This window comes from Fusarium tjaetaba, assembly GCF_013396195.1.
Source record: "Fusarium tjaetaba strain NRRL 66243 chromosome Unknown NRRL66243_c0000138, whole genome shotgun sequence".
NCBI classification, from domain to species: Eukaryota; Fungi; Ascomycota; class Sordariomycetes; order Hypocreales; family Nectriaceae; genus Fusarium; species Fusarium tjaetaba.
The window spans coordinates 15,129-29,802 of NW_023501334.1; the positions used below are offsets into that span (position 1 = coordinate 15,129).

The 14,674-nt window shown below is 48.8% G+C and overlaps 6 protein-coding genes across 6 annotated transcripts; 4 read left to right on the top strand and 2 right to left on the bottom strand.

Annotated features, from left to right (window-relative positions):
• Positions 1 to 878: 878 nt before the first annotated feature.
• On the top strand, positions 879 to 2,685 carry FTJAE_6938 (tetracycline resistance (probable transport); the record flags this gene model as incomplete). Its single annotated transcript, XM_037353602.1, has 2 exons — positions 879 to 2,348; positions 2,401 to 2,685. The coding sequence occupies 2 exons, from the start codon at positions 879 to 881 to the stop codon at positions 2,683 to 2,685; spliced, it is 1,755 nt and encodes a 584-aa protein (XP_037205885.1).
• Positions 2,686 to 3,125: 440 nt separating this feature from the next.
• On the bottom strand, positions 3,126 to 4,104 carry FTJAE_6939 (arsenic resistance; the record flags this gene model as incomplete). Its single annotated transcript, XM_037353603.1, has 3 exons — positions 3,126 to 3,512; positions 3,566 to 3,764; positions 3,818 to 4,104. The coding sequence occupies 3 exons, from the start codon at positions 4,102 to 4,104 to the stop codon at positions 3,126 to 3,128; spliced, it is 873 nt and encodes a 290-aa protein (XP_037205886.1).
• A 902-nt stretch (positions 4,105 to 5,006) lies between these two features.
• On the top strand, positions 5,007 to 7,019 carry FTJAE_6940 (heterokaryon incompatibility 6 OR allele; the record flags this gene model as incomplete). The annotated part of the gene is made up of 2 exons (XM_037353605.1): positions 5,007 to 5,048; positions 5,133 to 7,019. 2 exons carry the CDS (start codon positions 5,007 to 5,009, stop codon positions 7,017 to 7,019), a joined length of 1,929 nt encoding a protein of 642 aa, XP_037205887.1.
• Positions 7,020 to 7,147: 128 nt separating this feature from the next.
• Positions 7,148 to 9,459, bottom strand: FTJAE_6941 (conidial development fluffy; the record flags this gene model as incomplete). Its single annotated transcript, XM_037353606.1, has 5 exons — positions 7,148 to 7,718; positions 7,768 to 8,091; positions 8,151 to 8,485; positions 8,541 to 9,233; positions 9,322 to 9,459. The coding sequence occupies 5 exons, from the start codon at positions 9,457 to 9,459 to the stop codon at positions 7,148 to 7,150; spliced, it is 2,061 nt and encodes a 686-aa protein (XP_037205888.1).
• A 1,108-nt stretch (positions 9,460 to 10,567) lies between these two features.
• On the top strand, positions 10,568 to 11,672 carry FTJAE_6942 (endo-polygalacturonase 6; the record flags this gene model as incomplete). Its single annotated transcript, XM_037353607.1, has 2 exons — positions 10,568 to 11,335; positions 11,394 to 11,672. The coding sequence occupies 2 exons, from the start codon at positions 10,568 to 10,570 to the stop codon at positions 11,670 to 11,672; spliced, it is 1,047 nt and encodes a 348-aa protein (XP_037205889.1).
• Positions 11,673 to 13,189: 1,517 nt separating this feature from the next.
• Positions 13,190 to 14,674, top strand: FTJAE_6943 (uncharacterized protein; the record flags this gene model as incomplete). Its single annotated transcript, XM_037353608.1, has 1 exon — positions 13,190 to 14,674. One exon carries the CDS (start codon positions 13,190 to 13,192, stop codon positions 14,672 to 14,674), a length of 1,485 nt encoding a protein of 494 aa, XP_037205890.1.

Genomic DNA, 14,674 nt, shown 5'->3' on the forward strand with positions numbered 1-14,674 from the left:
GACATTCAGTCGGGATGAACTAAGTTCTGACTCTTGGACTAAGCTCTTAGCCACAAGTCTCAACTGCAAATAACATATCTACCTCACAACTTATACATTGTGCCATAATGACTGACCAATTGCTACAGCATAAAGCCGTCAGAGGAAAACCTAGATAATGACCCTTTGGCCGGCCTTGGAGGTATATACGAGGCTCCAATCCCTCGGCCAAGAACCTCGTCTCATACAGGGTAGGCATACACGCGCAATCAATCTCATCCGCATCTCACCAATTGCATCATATCCTCATGTTCCCCAAAAGGCATCTAAGCACGTGCAATCGAGATCTCGAGCAAATCTTCAACAGAGCGATTTCAACAATCACAAACTTGGATAAGCTTCTCTTGGGCTTTCGCCGGAGTAAGCCGCCCGCCGCCATCACAAACGGTTACACGTCATTGGATGCTCATCGTCATGGACCCACAATTACATCAGCGATCGTACCTTGCGACAGGCTCACGAGGGCAGGAACAACAATCACCTGCATTTTTTCTTCCTGCACCTGCCCAGAAAAGACCGATCGGCCGATATTCGGGCCATCAATCAACTGCAAGCGATCCAACATTGATGTCTCACCTCAATTGAAGATTGGTCGATCATCTTGGATACTCATCATTCGCATCAAGGCTTGACGGACTTTTAAGCAAATGCCAAGCTAGAGCCTTGTTCTCATCGTGGCGCGTGTCAGCCCCGCCAAATAATTCTCTCCAGATCCGCTACGCACATCCTACGTCACCACTCTCTCGACTCGATCCTCCAAAGCTTGAGAGGTGATCATCCTCCTACGCTTTCCCAAGGTCTGAAGAGGCCTTTGGACTGCAAGAATTGACTTCTTCATCATGGCGCCCTCACGAAATAACTCCTCCAACGCCGCCGCCAGGGCCATGGCTGTCAATCGAACAGCCTCGTCTGGTTCATTCCATGCTGGCGCGCCGATCCCTACTCTCAGCTCCTTGCGACGACAGTCCCATCGATACCAGACTTTTCCTACCACTCCTCCCAAGACACCTCTCGAGCAACCGTATGCTCCGTCGAATGGAAGCGATTCCGAAGATGATGACGACCACGAAGAGACGCCTCTGCCTGTGCGACAACTGCTGTTGCTGGCGTTTCTCTCCCTTGCGGAGCAGACCGCGCTGAACTCGATATCGCCGTATTTACCTGAGATGGTACTCAATATGCCCGGTATTCCTGACGACGAGGCCGGTCTATATGTGGGAATCCTCGCGAGTTCTTTCGCCTTGGCGCAGCTGTCGACCAATTTCCTCTGGGGATATGCCTCGGATGTCATTGGACGCAAGCCGGTTCTGATCATGGGCACAACAGCTTTGATGGGATGCTTCTGCGTATTCGGCTTCTGCAAGGAATACTGGCAGATCGTAGTCGTCCATGTCGCAATGGGTCTCCTCAATGGAAATGCCGCGTGTGTTCCGACTGTACTGGGTGAGGTTACAGACCGCTCTAACCAGAGTCGCGCCTTCACGTACCTCCCCGTCATCTATTCCCTCGGCAGCATCACCGGACCTGCGCTGGGCGGCATTCTTGTCGGCAGGATGGGTAAAGAATACCCTTATCTTGCCCCCAACATTCTGTCCGCTGGTCTCCTCGCTCTTAGCGTGGTGGTGGTCAGCATCTGGTTCGAAGAGACACTGGACAAGACAGAAGTCAACTTTGAGAAGCCTGCCTGGGTTGAGAAGATTATTTCCTGGTTCTCCTCACCCACGCCCCCGCCTCGACGAGCATCATGGAGCGCGCGCTGGCCTCGATCCCAATCGCAGAACCAGCCCCTTCTCTCCTCCGGACGAGCCCTCGAATCGGAATCCGATGACGAAGAGACGGAGAACGACGACGACGATAGCGACAACAAGGCGGATCCGGCAATGTCTGCATGGAAAGACCTTAGCCGAACCACGATCCTCATTCTGTTTACGTATCTCGTCTTCCAACTCTCCAACATCTCATTCAACAGCTTATACCCCATCTTTGCCGCTACACCAGCACCTGCCGGCCGCGACTTGTTGCCCAGTAAGATTGGCATCAGTCTGAGCATTGCAGGTTTGGCAAGCTGCATCTTCCAAGCCTTCCTCTTCCAGGCGCTCAAGGTCAGATTGGGTAATCTCGGTACCTACCAAATCTCGCTTCTGGGACTGGGTATCAGCATGCTGCTTATGCCATGGGTTGGCTACGCCGATAGCAAGCCTTTGTTTGGCCTGGGAAGCGGCAAAATGTGGTTGTATATTGAGCTTGGTGTGGTATTGATCTTGAAGAACCTGTGCGCCGTGGGCGGTCTATCCAGTGTCATGCTTTTGGTGAGCCCTCCAACGTTGTGCGCTATCATTCGAACGTTACTAACCTCAATAGATCACCAACTCTGCTCCATCGCACTCCAGCCTGGGTAGCCTCAATGGCATGGCGCAAACCCTCTCGGCTCTTGGTCGCAGCTTCGGACCCTTCGTGTCAGGCGGTCTCTTCAGTCTGTCCATCAACATTCGACCCAAGGGCGAGGCATTGGCCTGGAGCATCTTCGGCGGTCTGGCCATTTTGGGCTGGGTCTCATCTCTCTTCATCCGCCGCGACGGCCTTGAGAGCGACGATTGGCAAGGCTCGGATGAGAACCTCGCCGAGCAGGAAGCCGACGCCGCATGAGCTCACTGCGACAAAACAACAAAAAATACAATAGACCGGGTTGGCATTTAGCATCGGATGGGTGGGGTGCATATGGGACATGGTCGATTTGACGCATCGTCCGGGCGTATTGGAGAACAGATATGGGCTGGGGCTGCTTTTTGGGGGTTGAGCGACGAAGCAACGATGAAGACGTAAGACCTTGGGATTTACCGGTGTACAATTGATAGATAGAGTTGGATATCGCTGGTTTTATTTGAGCCGGCTGAATGAGTTCGCGATAGTTTGTATATCCTGATACTTGCTGTCCTCGCCTCTCTTGTCATGATTGAGTTGTGGTCGGCATGTCAAGGCTCTGCCTCGTTCAGCCCAGCGCAATCTATTTGACGATGTACTACATTTTCATCTGATCCGAAACAATTAGCTCAATCTACTTATCTAACATGATATCTTGATCTCATCTATTTGACTTCCTCGTTCTTCTCTTTCACCCTCCTCTCCTCCCTCTCACTGAACCGATCCCCAAAGAGGTCAAAGTGCGGCCTCATAACAATAGTATACTTCACAAGCTCCTCCATGCAATCGACAAGACGATCGCGATTTCCACTCGGTAGCATGCGACTTCCCTCGTCCTCAGATGTAAATTGTGTATAAGCCTTTGGCACAGAACTCTGATTCGGTATTGTAAACATTCTCATCCATCGTCCGAGAATTCGCAACGAGTTGACAGCATTAAAGGATTGTGACCCCCCGCTGACTTGGGCGATGGCGAGGGTTCGACCTTGTGTTGGGCGGACGGAGCCAGTTGAGAGGGGGATCCAGTCTATTTGTTGTTTGAAGATGCCGGTCTGCTCTTGTGTTAGGTGTTTATCATCGGTGGCTGGATTATTGTAGGGCTTACGAGGTTTCCATGTTGCTCTGGACTTATCCAAACATGGCCATCACTCCATTTGCTCAGCTCACGGAGCTCTTGAACTTTTGGGTGATTGTGCTGAACATCGTCTTTTTGAGGGAGGCCGGTTGGGTCGTAGACTCGAACATCACAGCCGAGACGGTGGAGGATCCGTGAGGCTTCGAAGGCGAGGAGACGGGAATATGATCTGAAGGAAGGTGAGGTCATTATTCGCATTCAAGCCTGCGGATGAATACCTACCGACTCCGTAGACTACCGTAGAGGACCAGAATGCGCAGACGATCTAGACCTTTATCGAGAATCTCAGACTGAACCATTTGGATAGCTGTGCTCAGCTCCAATTCTGCAACCCAATCATCTTTATCGAACTCGTCTTCAAGAAGAAACGGGCGGTATTTCTCTCGGATTTCAGTATCATCTTTGGATGGCTCAATGGCGAGGGATCGATAGGCGTAGGTTGGGTCGGGGGTCAGCTCAACTGCCGTCCTCCCAGCGTGGGAGTTGTTTAAATCTCCATGTCCATTCATCTTGAGAGAATAAGCTTTTGTAAATATTAGAGAAGCGATGACCCATAAACGAAGTCCTAGAAACTTTGGAGAGTTGAAAGTTGGCAGTACAAGTACAAAGTCGAAGAGTGTGACGAGGAAGAGCCATTCTGAACGCAAATTTCTAGGGTTACTTGCTAGGCTTGATGCATTATTAACTAATAATTAGGCTTTTTGACAGGTTCGCTCTACATCCGACTTTTCAAGGGTCCAAGTGCAGTCCCAGGGCCTGATCAATCACCTCTTGGGCATGACAGGGTCCCAGATCACCCAATTCTTCTGGGTGACCAATCATTGCTCGGGTATGACAAGGTCCCAACCACGTCCCATTTGAGCCGCGATGTTCGTCTCGGAATGGCCGAGGAACCTCAATATTGAGAAACACTGGACATCTGGTTATACGGGTTGACCAAGATTACCATTACTTAATGTCAGTAAGGCCTCTGGCAGCATGCTCTAAAGAACATCAGAGACAAATGGAAGAATACCAATAAATAAGTAATGTAGAATTGCAAATAGGCGCCATCAAGTTAAGCATTTTCCACTTCGGAGCTTGGTTGATTTGTTATTTGTAAGGTTGCAGATGCGGCTGAGACAAGCACGTGAAGACTGAAATCCCAATCAGGCAGTGGCTGCCTAATTTCCAAAGTACGAGGCTGTGTTTGATACAAGCATCAACCGACTTCATATATACGATGCTCTAGCGCGAGCTATTTACTTCAATCTCTGATACTGTTACTCATGAGACAATGTAATCTTCTGCATTGAAGCAATCCTCGTCCATCATGATACGATGTGTTCATCACTGAAACGGAAAGGCTTCGTGCCACTTTTATCCCTCAGCTTAGAGACACTACGTGCTAGATCCCCTGTATGGCGACGTCATGGTCCTTTTAAAAGCCCATCATATATCTATTGCTCAAGGCGTATGTCTCCCGTCAAGTGTATCAAGCTTTGCTGACTAGGCTCAAGGTAGCCTGTCATACAAATACGATGAACAATTAGGTCAGGACTCCATCCGAATATTTACGCTTGATCCCGGAAGACACGGTGATGAGCTCTGCGGTACACTACATACGCACCCAATCAAAGCAACCCCTCAGTATGAAGCTCTGAGCTATGTGTGGGGACCTCCGGATCGAATCAAGGCAATCAAGTGCAACGGTCAAGACTTGAACATCACAGACGGTCTTGACACAGCCCTAAGACGCCTCAGACTCCCCGGAGAGCCACGGCACATATGGATCGATCAGATTTGCATAGACCAAGACTCCATAGCAGAGAGATCAGAGCAAGTCAGCATCATGAGGCATATCTACTCCAATGCAGAACTAGTTAATGCATGGCTTGGCCCTGCTGATCCAGATGCAGCAGCCTCCGCAGCTGGAATCATCTCAACTCTGGCAAATCCGAAGCCTCTTCTTTATGATAAAGATGTCTTCCCTGAGGACCACGAACTGCTCGAGCTGGGCCTGCCAACACGAGATTCACCTGCCTGGGACGCCTTGAACGCAATGCTTAGGGCGCCGTACTTTTCAAGAGTCTGGATCATACAAGAAGTCGCAGTCGCCTCCGATTTCGCGCTGCTTTGGGGAGACATCACCATCTCCAAACGCGACTTCATAAATTTCAGATTAGCCGCTCTCTACTATAAACTCTCCGACGTGGACGTTGAAAAAGGCTCACCAGGCGTGTTGTGGAACCCGGTCGCCCTGTTGTACATGGGGCACTATAAAGTAGGGGAGGACAGTCTCCTGCATCTGGTCTCGTCGACATCGTCATCCACCGCAACAGACGTGCGTGACAAGATCTTTGCATTAATAGGACTCGCTGGCGATCGAGCCTACGACATTGTGCCAGACTATAGTAGGAGTGAGACAGAGGTCTTTTCAGATTTTGCTCGTTCGGTGGTAGTGGCGGAAGATAATTTGAATATTCTCGATCATTCATATGTGGAAGATCCTGAGGACCTAGAACGCCATCCTCTTTGGGCACCGAGATGGCACTATGATGACGATTCACATAAGCACTATTTGCTCAACTACCATTTCACTGCTTCACGAGACGTACCGATGGTGTTAGTTCCATCAAGGAACGAAAAGGTACTGAGTCTGAGAGGTATCCAGGCCGATTCAGTCAGAGACATGTGTGATAGAGGAACCGACATCCGCCAAGACATTCCCGCTGTCGTTGACATGATCACACATAACAAGGAAGTGTTTAACAAAAGATACGGCTTAAATATCATCCGAACGATCCTCCTGACACTGATGGCCGGCCATGAGAGCTCTGGCCCTATGATCAACCACGTCACAACCCGTCCAACCGACGACGGATACATCAATAATTTCATATCCTTTGCCCTGCAATTCATGATCCATTCTCACATCTCCCAAGACGGCAGAGAACCCGAGCAGAGGAGATACCTCGAGCTCGTGAGGCTCGCCGCAAAAGCTATTTCTCTGCCGGTAGAGCCATGCTGGACATCGCCCGAGGATTTCGAATTCTTGAAAAGAATGCTCGACACTCTTTATTCCCATGATCCCTCAGTCGTAGCGGCTGATTTGGATATGCTGAGCAGGATCGACTTCGATTTTGTCATGGGGCCGCAGCGGTTTGAAGAGTTGATTGAGGCTTCTCATGACAGCAAGATATTTCTTACAGGCACGGGTTATATCGGTTTCGGACCGCGTTGTATGAGGCCTGGGGATGTTGTTTGTGTTCTGTTTGGAGGCGGAACACCATATGTCATACGGCCAACGACTGCAGATAAGTATTTGTTTCTTGGGGCAGCTTACGTACATGAGCTTATGGACGGCGAGGCTATTGATGCTTGGGAGAAAGACAAGCGGAGTGAAAACCAAGAGATTCAGGAGAAGCTATTCAAACTCTTGTAAAGGTAATGATTAAACACAGCACATAATTATTTCATATTCTATGCCTGGTCCCATAACCGATAATGTAAACAAGACAAGCTATGCAAGGGTATAATAACTCCTAAGACACTCCTCAATCCAACGCCCGTCTAATCCTCCTTCTTGTACACCGCAAACTCATCAAACAGCGCCACCTCCTCAAACTTCTGCGCAACAGCCTGGACATCGGCCTCGTCCCTATTCGTCATGGCCAAGTCAAAATCCACAATCAAACTCGTCGAGATCCCTTCATCATGATGCCCCCCCTGCGCCTTAACCTCCGCCATCAGCCTCTTGGCCTCTCTGTTCGTGATCAACCCGTTATTTATCGCCATTGTCAGGAACGCCTGTGCTATCCCCCCGAATATGGGATATCCTACGTACAAGTGCTGCCAGTAGCGTATGCACAGGAGAAAGTAAAACTTGGCCGTGGGGTCGTTTGTTTCCCTACAGATTGTGTTGGCGATGTGGATTAGGGATATGTTGATGTAGGGCATGTAGCTGTTGGGCATTTGCTGCGTGCGGTAGAGTAGGGCGAGCCGTTTTAGCTGGTTCAGGGAGGCGGAGAAGATGGTTTTCGGGGTGCTGTCTTGGGAGGAGAAGGATTTGAGGGTATAGTTTTTGTGGCGGCCGTGGGCGAAGGGGCGAAAGATATCCAGGACTGCGCAGTGGAACCACATGCTAAAGTATCGAGTCAGCAGAATACCTCGAGGAGAGTTTGTGGACTCACTGGAATAGCATGACGTGCTCTTGGCTGTTCTGATCCCATGCCATTCCTTTACCGAGAGAATCCGCCCAGGCTAGGATTTTCTGGTATTTGGCTTCTGCGAAAGCAATGGGGACATGGTCAACGACAGGTTTCCCGTCCCCTATGGAATATACCACGGCTACCTCCTGGATCACCGTGAAGTACTCGCACAGCTTGGTGAACGAGGAGCCCATGTATTCTGGCAGCGGATGCTGAGGCCACATGTCATCATGTCGCTCATGTCCAGGTACTGGTAGAGCAGGCGGTATCGCTATACTCTCATCGTGAAAAAACAGAACATGAATCCTGTGTTGAAAAAACTCTCAGAAAAAATGCGAATGAACCATTTTTGGCGACTCACTTACGTTAACCAGTTGTAAGTGCCCCAGGCAACATGTGCAGTCATCCGGACCAAGTCATCAGGCAACTCCTGGAACGCCAGCGACGACGGACTATCCAGCGGGACGCCGTACAGGCCCAGCCTCTTCCCCATGTGGCGAGCAGAAGCAACCAGTTCCTGAGCTAGCATCTCGTGTCCGTGGAAGCGACAGGCGAGGCTGAAGGTGTTGATGGCTGCTAGGGTGATGATGTCGTCGAAGGAGCCCTCAGCGCGAAACAGCCTTTCCGTTTCTTGGAAGCAGAGACGGCCAACGGCTACGGATTCCAGATCGAAGGCTGTATATGCATGCTGTCGCCCATACTGAGTCAGTACGTGTTTGATAAATACAAGAAAAAGAAGAAACCACTGCACTCACACAAGCAACGTATAACATCGCGCTGACTAGGAACGTAGAGCAGAAATGGGGAGTTCGCTCCACAAGACTCTCGACGAATAGATCGGCATCAACAAACCCCACGATCGTCTGATCCGTCTCCAGAAATAACGAGATCATCGCCGCAGCAGTTTCATTGCTGATCGGAACTTTCGTCCAGTACGAAATATCAATCTCCTCCAGCCGACTATCGCAAAGCTGACGGCTTCTATCCGACGAAAGTACAACAGGACTCGCTGGTGATATCTTCTGCATCAAACTCTCCGTCCGCGCCACAGGAAGCGCCGGTTTTTCCAGAGGCGATATCCCCAGAGACGTAATATCAATCGGCACCAGCGTCGGGTAGACAATGCCATGCAACGCTGTGAGCTCAAACTCGAGCCTTGAATTCGTAGTCGGCAGTATAGCCTGTGCCGTCCTGTGATTCGACAGTCGCATCCTGGTATGTACACTCCCCTGCAACGACGCAAAAGCCCCATTCACATCCGCCGGGGATCTCAGCCTCTGCAGAAGCTTGAGCGCATCTGTTTCAGGTAGTGTCTTGAGCTGGTCTACGATGTCCGCGTAGTGATTAAAGCTGTGCTGCAGGGTATCAAGCTGTTTCTGAATCTTGATTGTTGAGTCAACTGTCTTGGGTGGTATGCGGTAGATACACGCCAGACTGCGAGTTTGACACTGATCACAGGTCGGTTCAATACCATTACACTTTTTTCCATTTCTCTATTAGTGACCATGGGATTGTTGAGTCGGTGATGAGACTCACGGCGCGTTTCTTTTCGCGGCAGGGATTACAGGCTATCCTGACATGCTGGCGCTTGCGTTTGGCCACGCGGAACTTGCGGTCGATCTCATCGGCGTCGTCTCTCGGAGCCGGCTGGATCTTCCTGTAGTTTCCTTGCATGGTTCAATCGCACCCTGCCTGGTTGACTTCCGAGTCATGGTGGTTTTTCTCAGGGCTGCCAGCGGGGGAGGAGGTTTATCGCAGGTTATCTGGTGGGGTGATGTGATTGTGAAAACAGAGAGGAGAAGAGGAATAAGCTTTCGGGGTTCGGTTATACTTTGATGCGTGAAATGCTTTAGGGTAAGTACATGGCTTGATTGAAGCTATCACGAAAACAGAATTGTCTGTGAGGCTCGGCAGTGTTGATACGGTATTAGATTGGTTGGTGAGAAATTGTTAGAGTTTACTGCCACGTAGAAGGTCGCCACCATGACTTGACTCGTGGGTTTGCAGGTTTGACGCTTGGCATGACTCTTGCTTCATTACTCAGCAGTCTTAGACTTTTCACGTCTCTCCATTTTTTTTTAAATAACGTTGAAGGAAAACGAACAGACCGGAAAGCACTCGGCGTTAATGCAGAAAATAAATGATAGACAGCGCTAGAAGCATGTAAAGAATTCTACGGTTTGATTCTACGACCAACCAAAAGAAACGGAGACGCCGACCGAGGTACGGAGTAGAGCGCATCAAATCCATTCTCAGCTAATTATCCGAGCAATCCACTGCTGAGCCTGCACCCCGCTCCCGTTTCTCATATCAGAATCTACATATTATCGAGAAGCAATAAGAATCTTACTGCATTGGCTTACTCATACATAGTAAACCTCGGCATGTAACATAAACACACCTTGTTTCAAGCTGTCACTGAGAGATTGCGTGATGTGATTCAACCATCATCCATGAGGTCATTACCGCTTCGGGAAACATCACCGTGTATGTGGACCATTCCCGCGCTGTGACGTTTTAGTTGTCCAAGAAATTCTCAATGCTGTTTCCTCCCTTACAAATCAAGCCTGCGACGAGCCTCGGTATAATGCCCAGCGCCACTTTGACGTGGCTTCGGTACTTGATGCACCGTGTCTTATAAAAGTTGCAGTGACGTCGTTTATTCCTCATATTCTATCATATCTTCGTCTTTCATCTTATATACCCTTCACTCTCATCTCATCTCATACACTTCATCTCATCTCATACCCCTCTCACACCACACACATCACGTACCGCCAAAATGACACAGAACAAGACTCTCGTTTACAAAAAGATCCCGACTGGTCTCCCCGTCGCCGGCGAGCATCTCGTCATTGAGGACCGCCCCGTCGATATCGACTCTGCTCCCCAGGGCGGTGTCATCGTCGAGCTTCAATATGCCTCTTTCGATCCCTACCTGCGCGGAAAGATGCGCGACACATCAGTCAAGTCATACGCCCCCGCCTTCGAGATCAACGACCCCATCGTCAACGGCACCCTTGGCAAGATCATCAAGAGCGACACCTCTGACTTCTCCGAGGGCGATCTCGTCACCGGCTTCCTCCCCATCGCCGAGTACGTCCGCGTCGACAAGGACACCCTTCCCAAGGTCAACTTGAGAAAGGTCCAGAACCCTCACAACCTTGACCTTGGACTTTTCCTCGGTCCTCTGGGCATGCCTGGTCTCACCGCCTGGTCTGGTCTTCACCAGATTGGTAAGCCTAAGAAGGGCGAGACTATCTTTATTAGCTCTGCTGCTGGTGCTGTTGGTCAGATCGTTGGCCAGATTGCCAAGCGTGAGGGTCTCACTGTTATTGGTTCTGTTGGTGATGATGCCAAGCTTGACTTCATCACCAAGGAGCTTGGTTTCGATGCTGGTTTCAACTATAAGAAGGAGAGCCCTAAGGACGCTCTTCCCCGTCTCGCCCCCAACGGTATCGATATTAACTTCGAGAACGTCGGCGGTGATCACCTCGAGGCTGCTCTCGACAACATCAACGTCGGTGGCCGAATCCCCGTCTGCGGTCTGGTAAGTTAACTCTTTTCTCCCTTTTTCTTTTCAATATCGCATAACTAATCAATTTCAGATCTCCGAGTACAACACCCCCGCCGACCAGCGCCAAGGTACCAAGGGTCTTATCAACCTCATCGCCAAGCAGGTCAAGATGGAGGGTTTCCTCGTCGGCAACACTGCATTCGGCCCTGCTTACTACAAGGAGCACCAGGAGAACCTCCAGAATTGGCTTGCCGACGGCAGTGTAAAGGCCAAGCTTCACGTCACTGAGGGTATCGATAACGCCGCTGAGGGCCTCATTGGTATGCTCCAGGGCAAGAACTTTGGCAAGGCTGTCCTCAAGCTCAAATAAATTAATGCGATATGATGATGAATTGTATAAATTGGGTTGGGTTATATAGAATCATATAATGAAAAGTTATTAATGAACTAACAATTCTGGGAAGACTTGCTGGCTGTTCTGTGATACCTTTGATGTATACGTGAGACTTTCTACGGTCAATTCGCGTTAGCAGTGTTCGCGGACAATAAATCTATGCATGAACTTCTGAGCAGACATAACGCCTCAGACTCATGGCACAGAAGGGAATGTCTCGGTGGGGAAATTTCAGGACCGTATATGACATTTCAGCTTCATAGGAAGGGTCCCGTATCGATATCTCAACACAATCTTAATTCTAGGAATTTGAATGTTTCGTCAACTGCTAGTATAGGGACACAAAATCACACTGTCCTTGCTCAATCTCACTCAACTCTTTGCTGATCAACTGAATCCGTCCATTTTTATAGTTTTAGCGAAATCACAGTTACAATAACTACAACTATTACTGTCTTTACGGCATCCCCTCATGTCGCGAACCGGCTCAACAGGGAACTATAAAGTTTGTAATTATGATTCGGTTCTGAACATCCTCTTGCTCGTTACCATGCGCTGACTTTAGAATCCCGTTTAACCGTGAAATACTTCCTAACAGGGCACGTTAAGACAGCCTATGGTATAAATAAAAATCGATAATGGTCAATTTGTATACCTCCAGCAGCTGTCAACAAGGTTACTGATTGAGTCATCACAAAAGTATATTATTCTGCTTTTAATTAAGAGGCCCTCGGGCGGCAAGAAAACACCAAACCTTGATTTAGGGTGTCAAAATAAACTAAGTAAAGAGTCCCCTAAGCTTAGGCTAAATTTACCTAAAGATTTTATTTATTTAAGGTTAAGGTCCTGAGTTTTCTTTCCTCCCCTAGGAGGCTTATCTTTGTTGAGGCTATGTGGATATTGCCTTCTAAAAGCTAAAGTTAAATGGGATTTTTCAGTGTGGTGGCTTGATATGTCTCGCCGAGGCGTCATAAGCTTTAAGTATCAATCAATCAATAATGGTCAATTTGAATCTGCGTTGTGTGGAAGAGATACTCTAGAGTCTTTGTGGGGTCAGAGAAGTGTCTCTGGAATCATTCCGGCTTTGGAGTTTGACATTAGATGTTAAAGTGAGATACAAGCTTAGCTAACGCTGGTAGAATATTCTTTTTCGGAGACTTTTAAGTATGCTAACAAGTTGACTCTGTTGATATAAGCGAGCTAATATTAATTAAACTAAAGATTGGCAGCTGAATCTTCTCCTGGCTTACCGCCTTGAAAGTGATGCTTTTATTGTTGCCAAGCTGACACTATTGCCAATAGTCCAACACCTACGGAGCAAAATCTCAGCATGATATGATCTGAACGCTCTTCAAGCGAGTAAGCTTATTTTTCTTTATGTAAATAATAAATAGGAGTTATTTCCGTCCTATATCTTGTTGTTCACTCTTTTCCTTGTTTCTGTTTGTTATTCTTCACCGTCAATGCTGTTGAAAATGAGCGCCAAGACCATCATGACTGCTTTTATAGCAGCGCTCTTACTGGCAGGCTCTGAGGCCGGTCCATGTAAGCCGAGAGCCAGGACGACTGATATACTGACTACAATTGAAATCACGTCTTCTTCCGCCAAGGCGACCAGTACAGCCGAACCTATCCTCTCAACGACCAACGTTTCCTCTGATGGCTACTTGATCTTTACTACCGACCAGTCAGAGAGTGAGACTTCAACTATGTCAAGGGATACTACTGCAACTATTGCCTCGACTACGGTGACCTCCTCAAGTATAGCTGTGGCGTCTTCAATCTTCGAGAGCAACGTGGAGCCAACCACTGCAACAGAAGACGCTACAACTACTGCGGGTTCAACTATTTTGACAGTAGAACCAAGCTCTACTATCATAGATAGTACCACAGAGACATCAACTATCTCAGATGCCACTACCACTTTGGCTGTTTTAACTACCGAGACCTCTTTAACCAGAGAGACGAGTTCCGAGATGACTGAAAGTAGTTCGGAGGAATCTACTGCTACAGAGGACTCTGCTACTATTGCACTTTCAACAACTTCAGCTTCGGAACTAAGCTCTACTGTTATCGACAGCAGCACTGAAATATCAACTATCATAGGATACGCCACTACTACCACTGCTGCTATTTCGATTCCGGAGGTTTCTTCAACCAAAGAACTGACTTCTGATTGTGTTGAGAAATCGACCGCTACAGAAGGCTCATATACTACTGCAATCTCAGTAACTTCAGCTACGGAACTAAGTTCTACTGTTGTCGAGAGTAGTACCGGGATATCTACAGTTACGGAAGACGCCACTTCTACTACCATGAAAACTTCTTCAGTCGTTGAGATTAGCTCCACTGTCATCGAGAGTAGTACCGAGATATCAACCTCATCACAAGAATCCGCTGCTACAGCATCCATCTCAACTACAGAGCTAATCCCCACCACTGTTGAGAGTACAACAACTTCTGAAGTCACAACCACAACCACTACAGACGCAGCTGGTCCTCCCACCGTCACAAATCTTTCATTCGACGACACTCTAGAACCTTGGACCGTCACCCAGCCTAATCTCGTCTCACTATCCCTCGACACCAACATCAAGCACGATGGCAGAAGCTCTGCACGTATGAGCTTCTCCCCCGCTGGCGGATCAACAAGCTACATCACCCAGGTGTTTTCGTCGCCTCCTCAAGCTGGGGTTGGATATCCAGCTTCCGCGTGGGTGCGCCCTGGAAATGGATGCACCCTGGCGGTGCTGGGTTGTGCTTATGGAAGTGCAGGGTTATTCGCTGGACGGCGAAACCTTGTTGTTGCGGCGATGGGTACGCAGCCGGGGACTATCAATCAGTGGCAAGAAATATCGTATACATGTACGTATACTCAGAGCCAGATCGATCAGGGTGGTTTGGCTCTTAATATTGGGTTTATGTGTAATGCAGGCTCTGAAGCCTGGATTGATTCGGTTACGTTTTCAGAGCCCTAA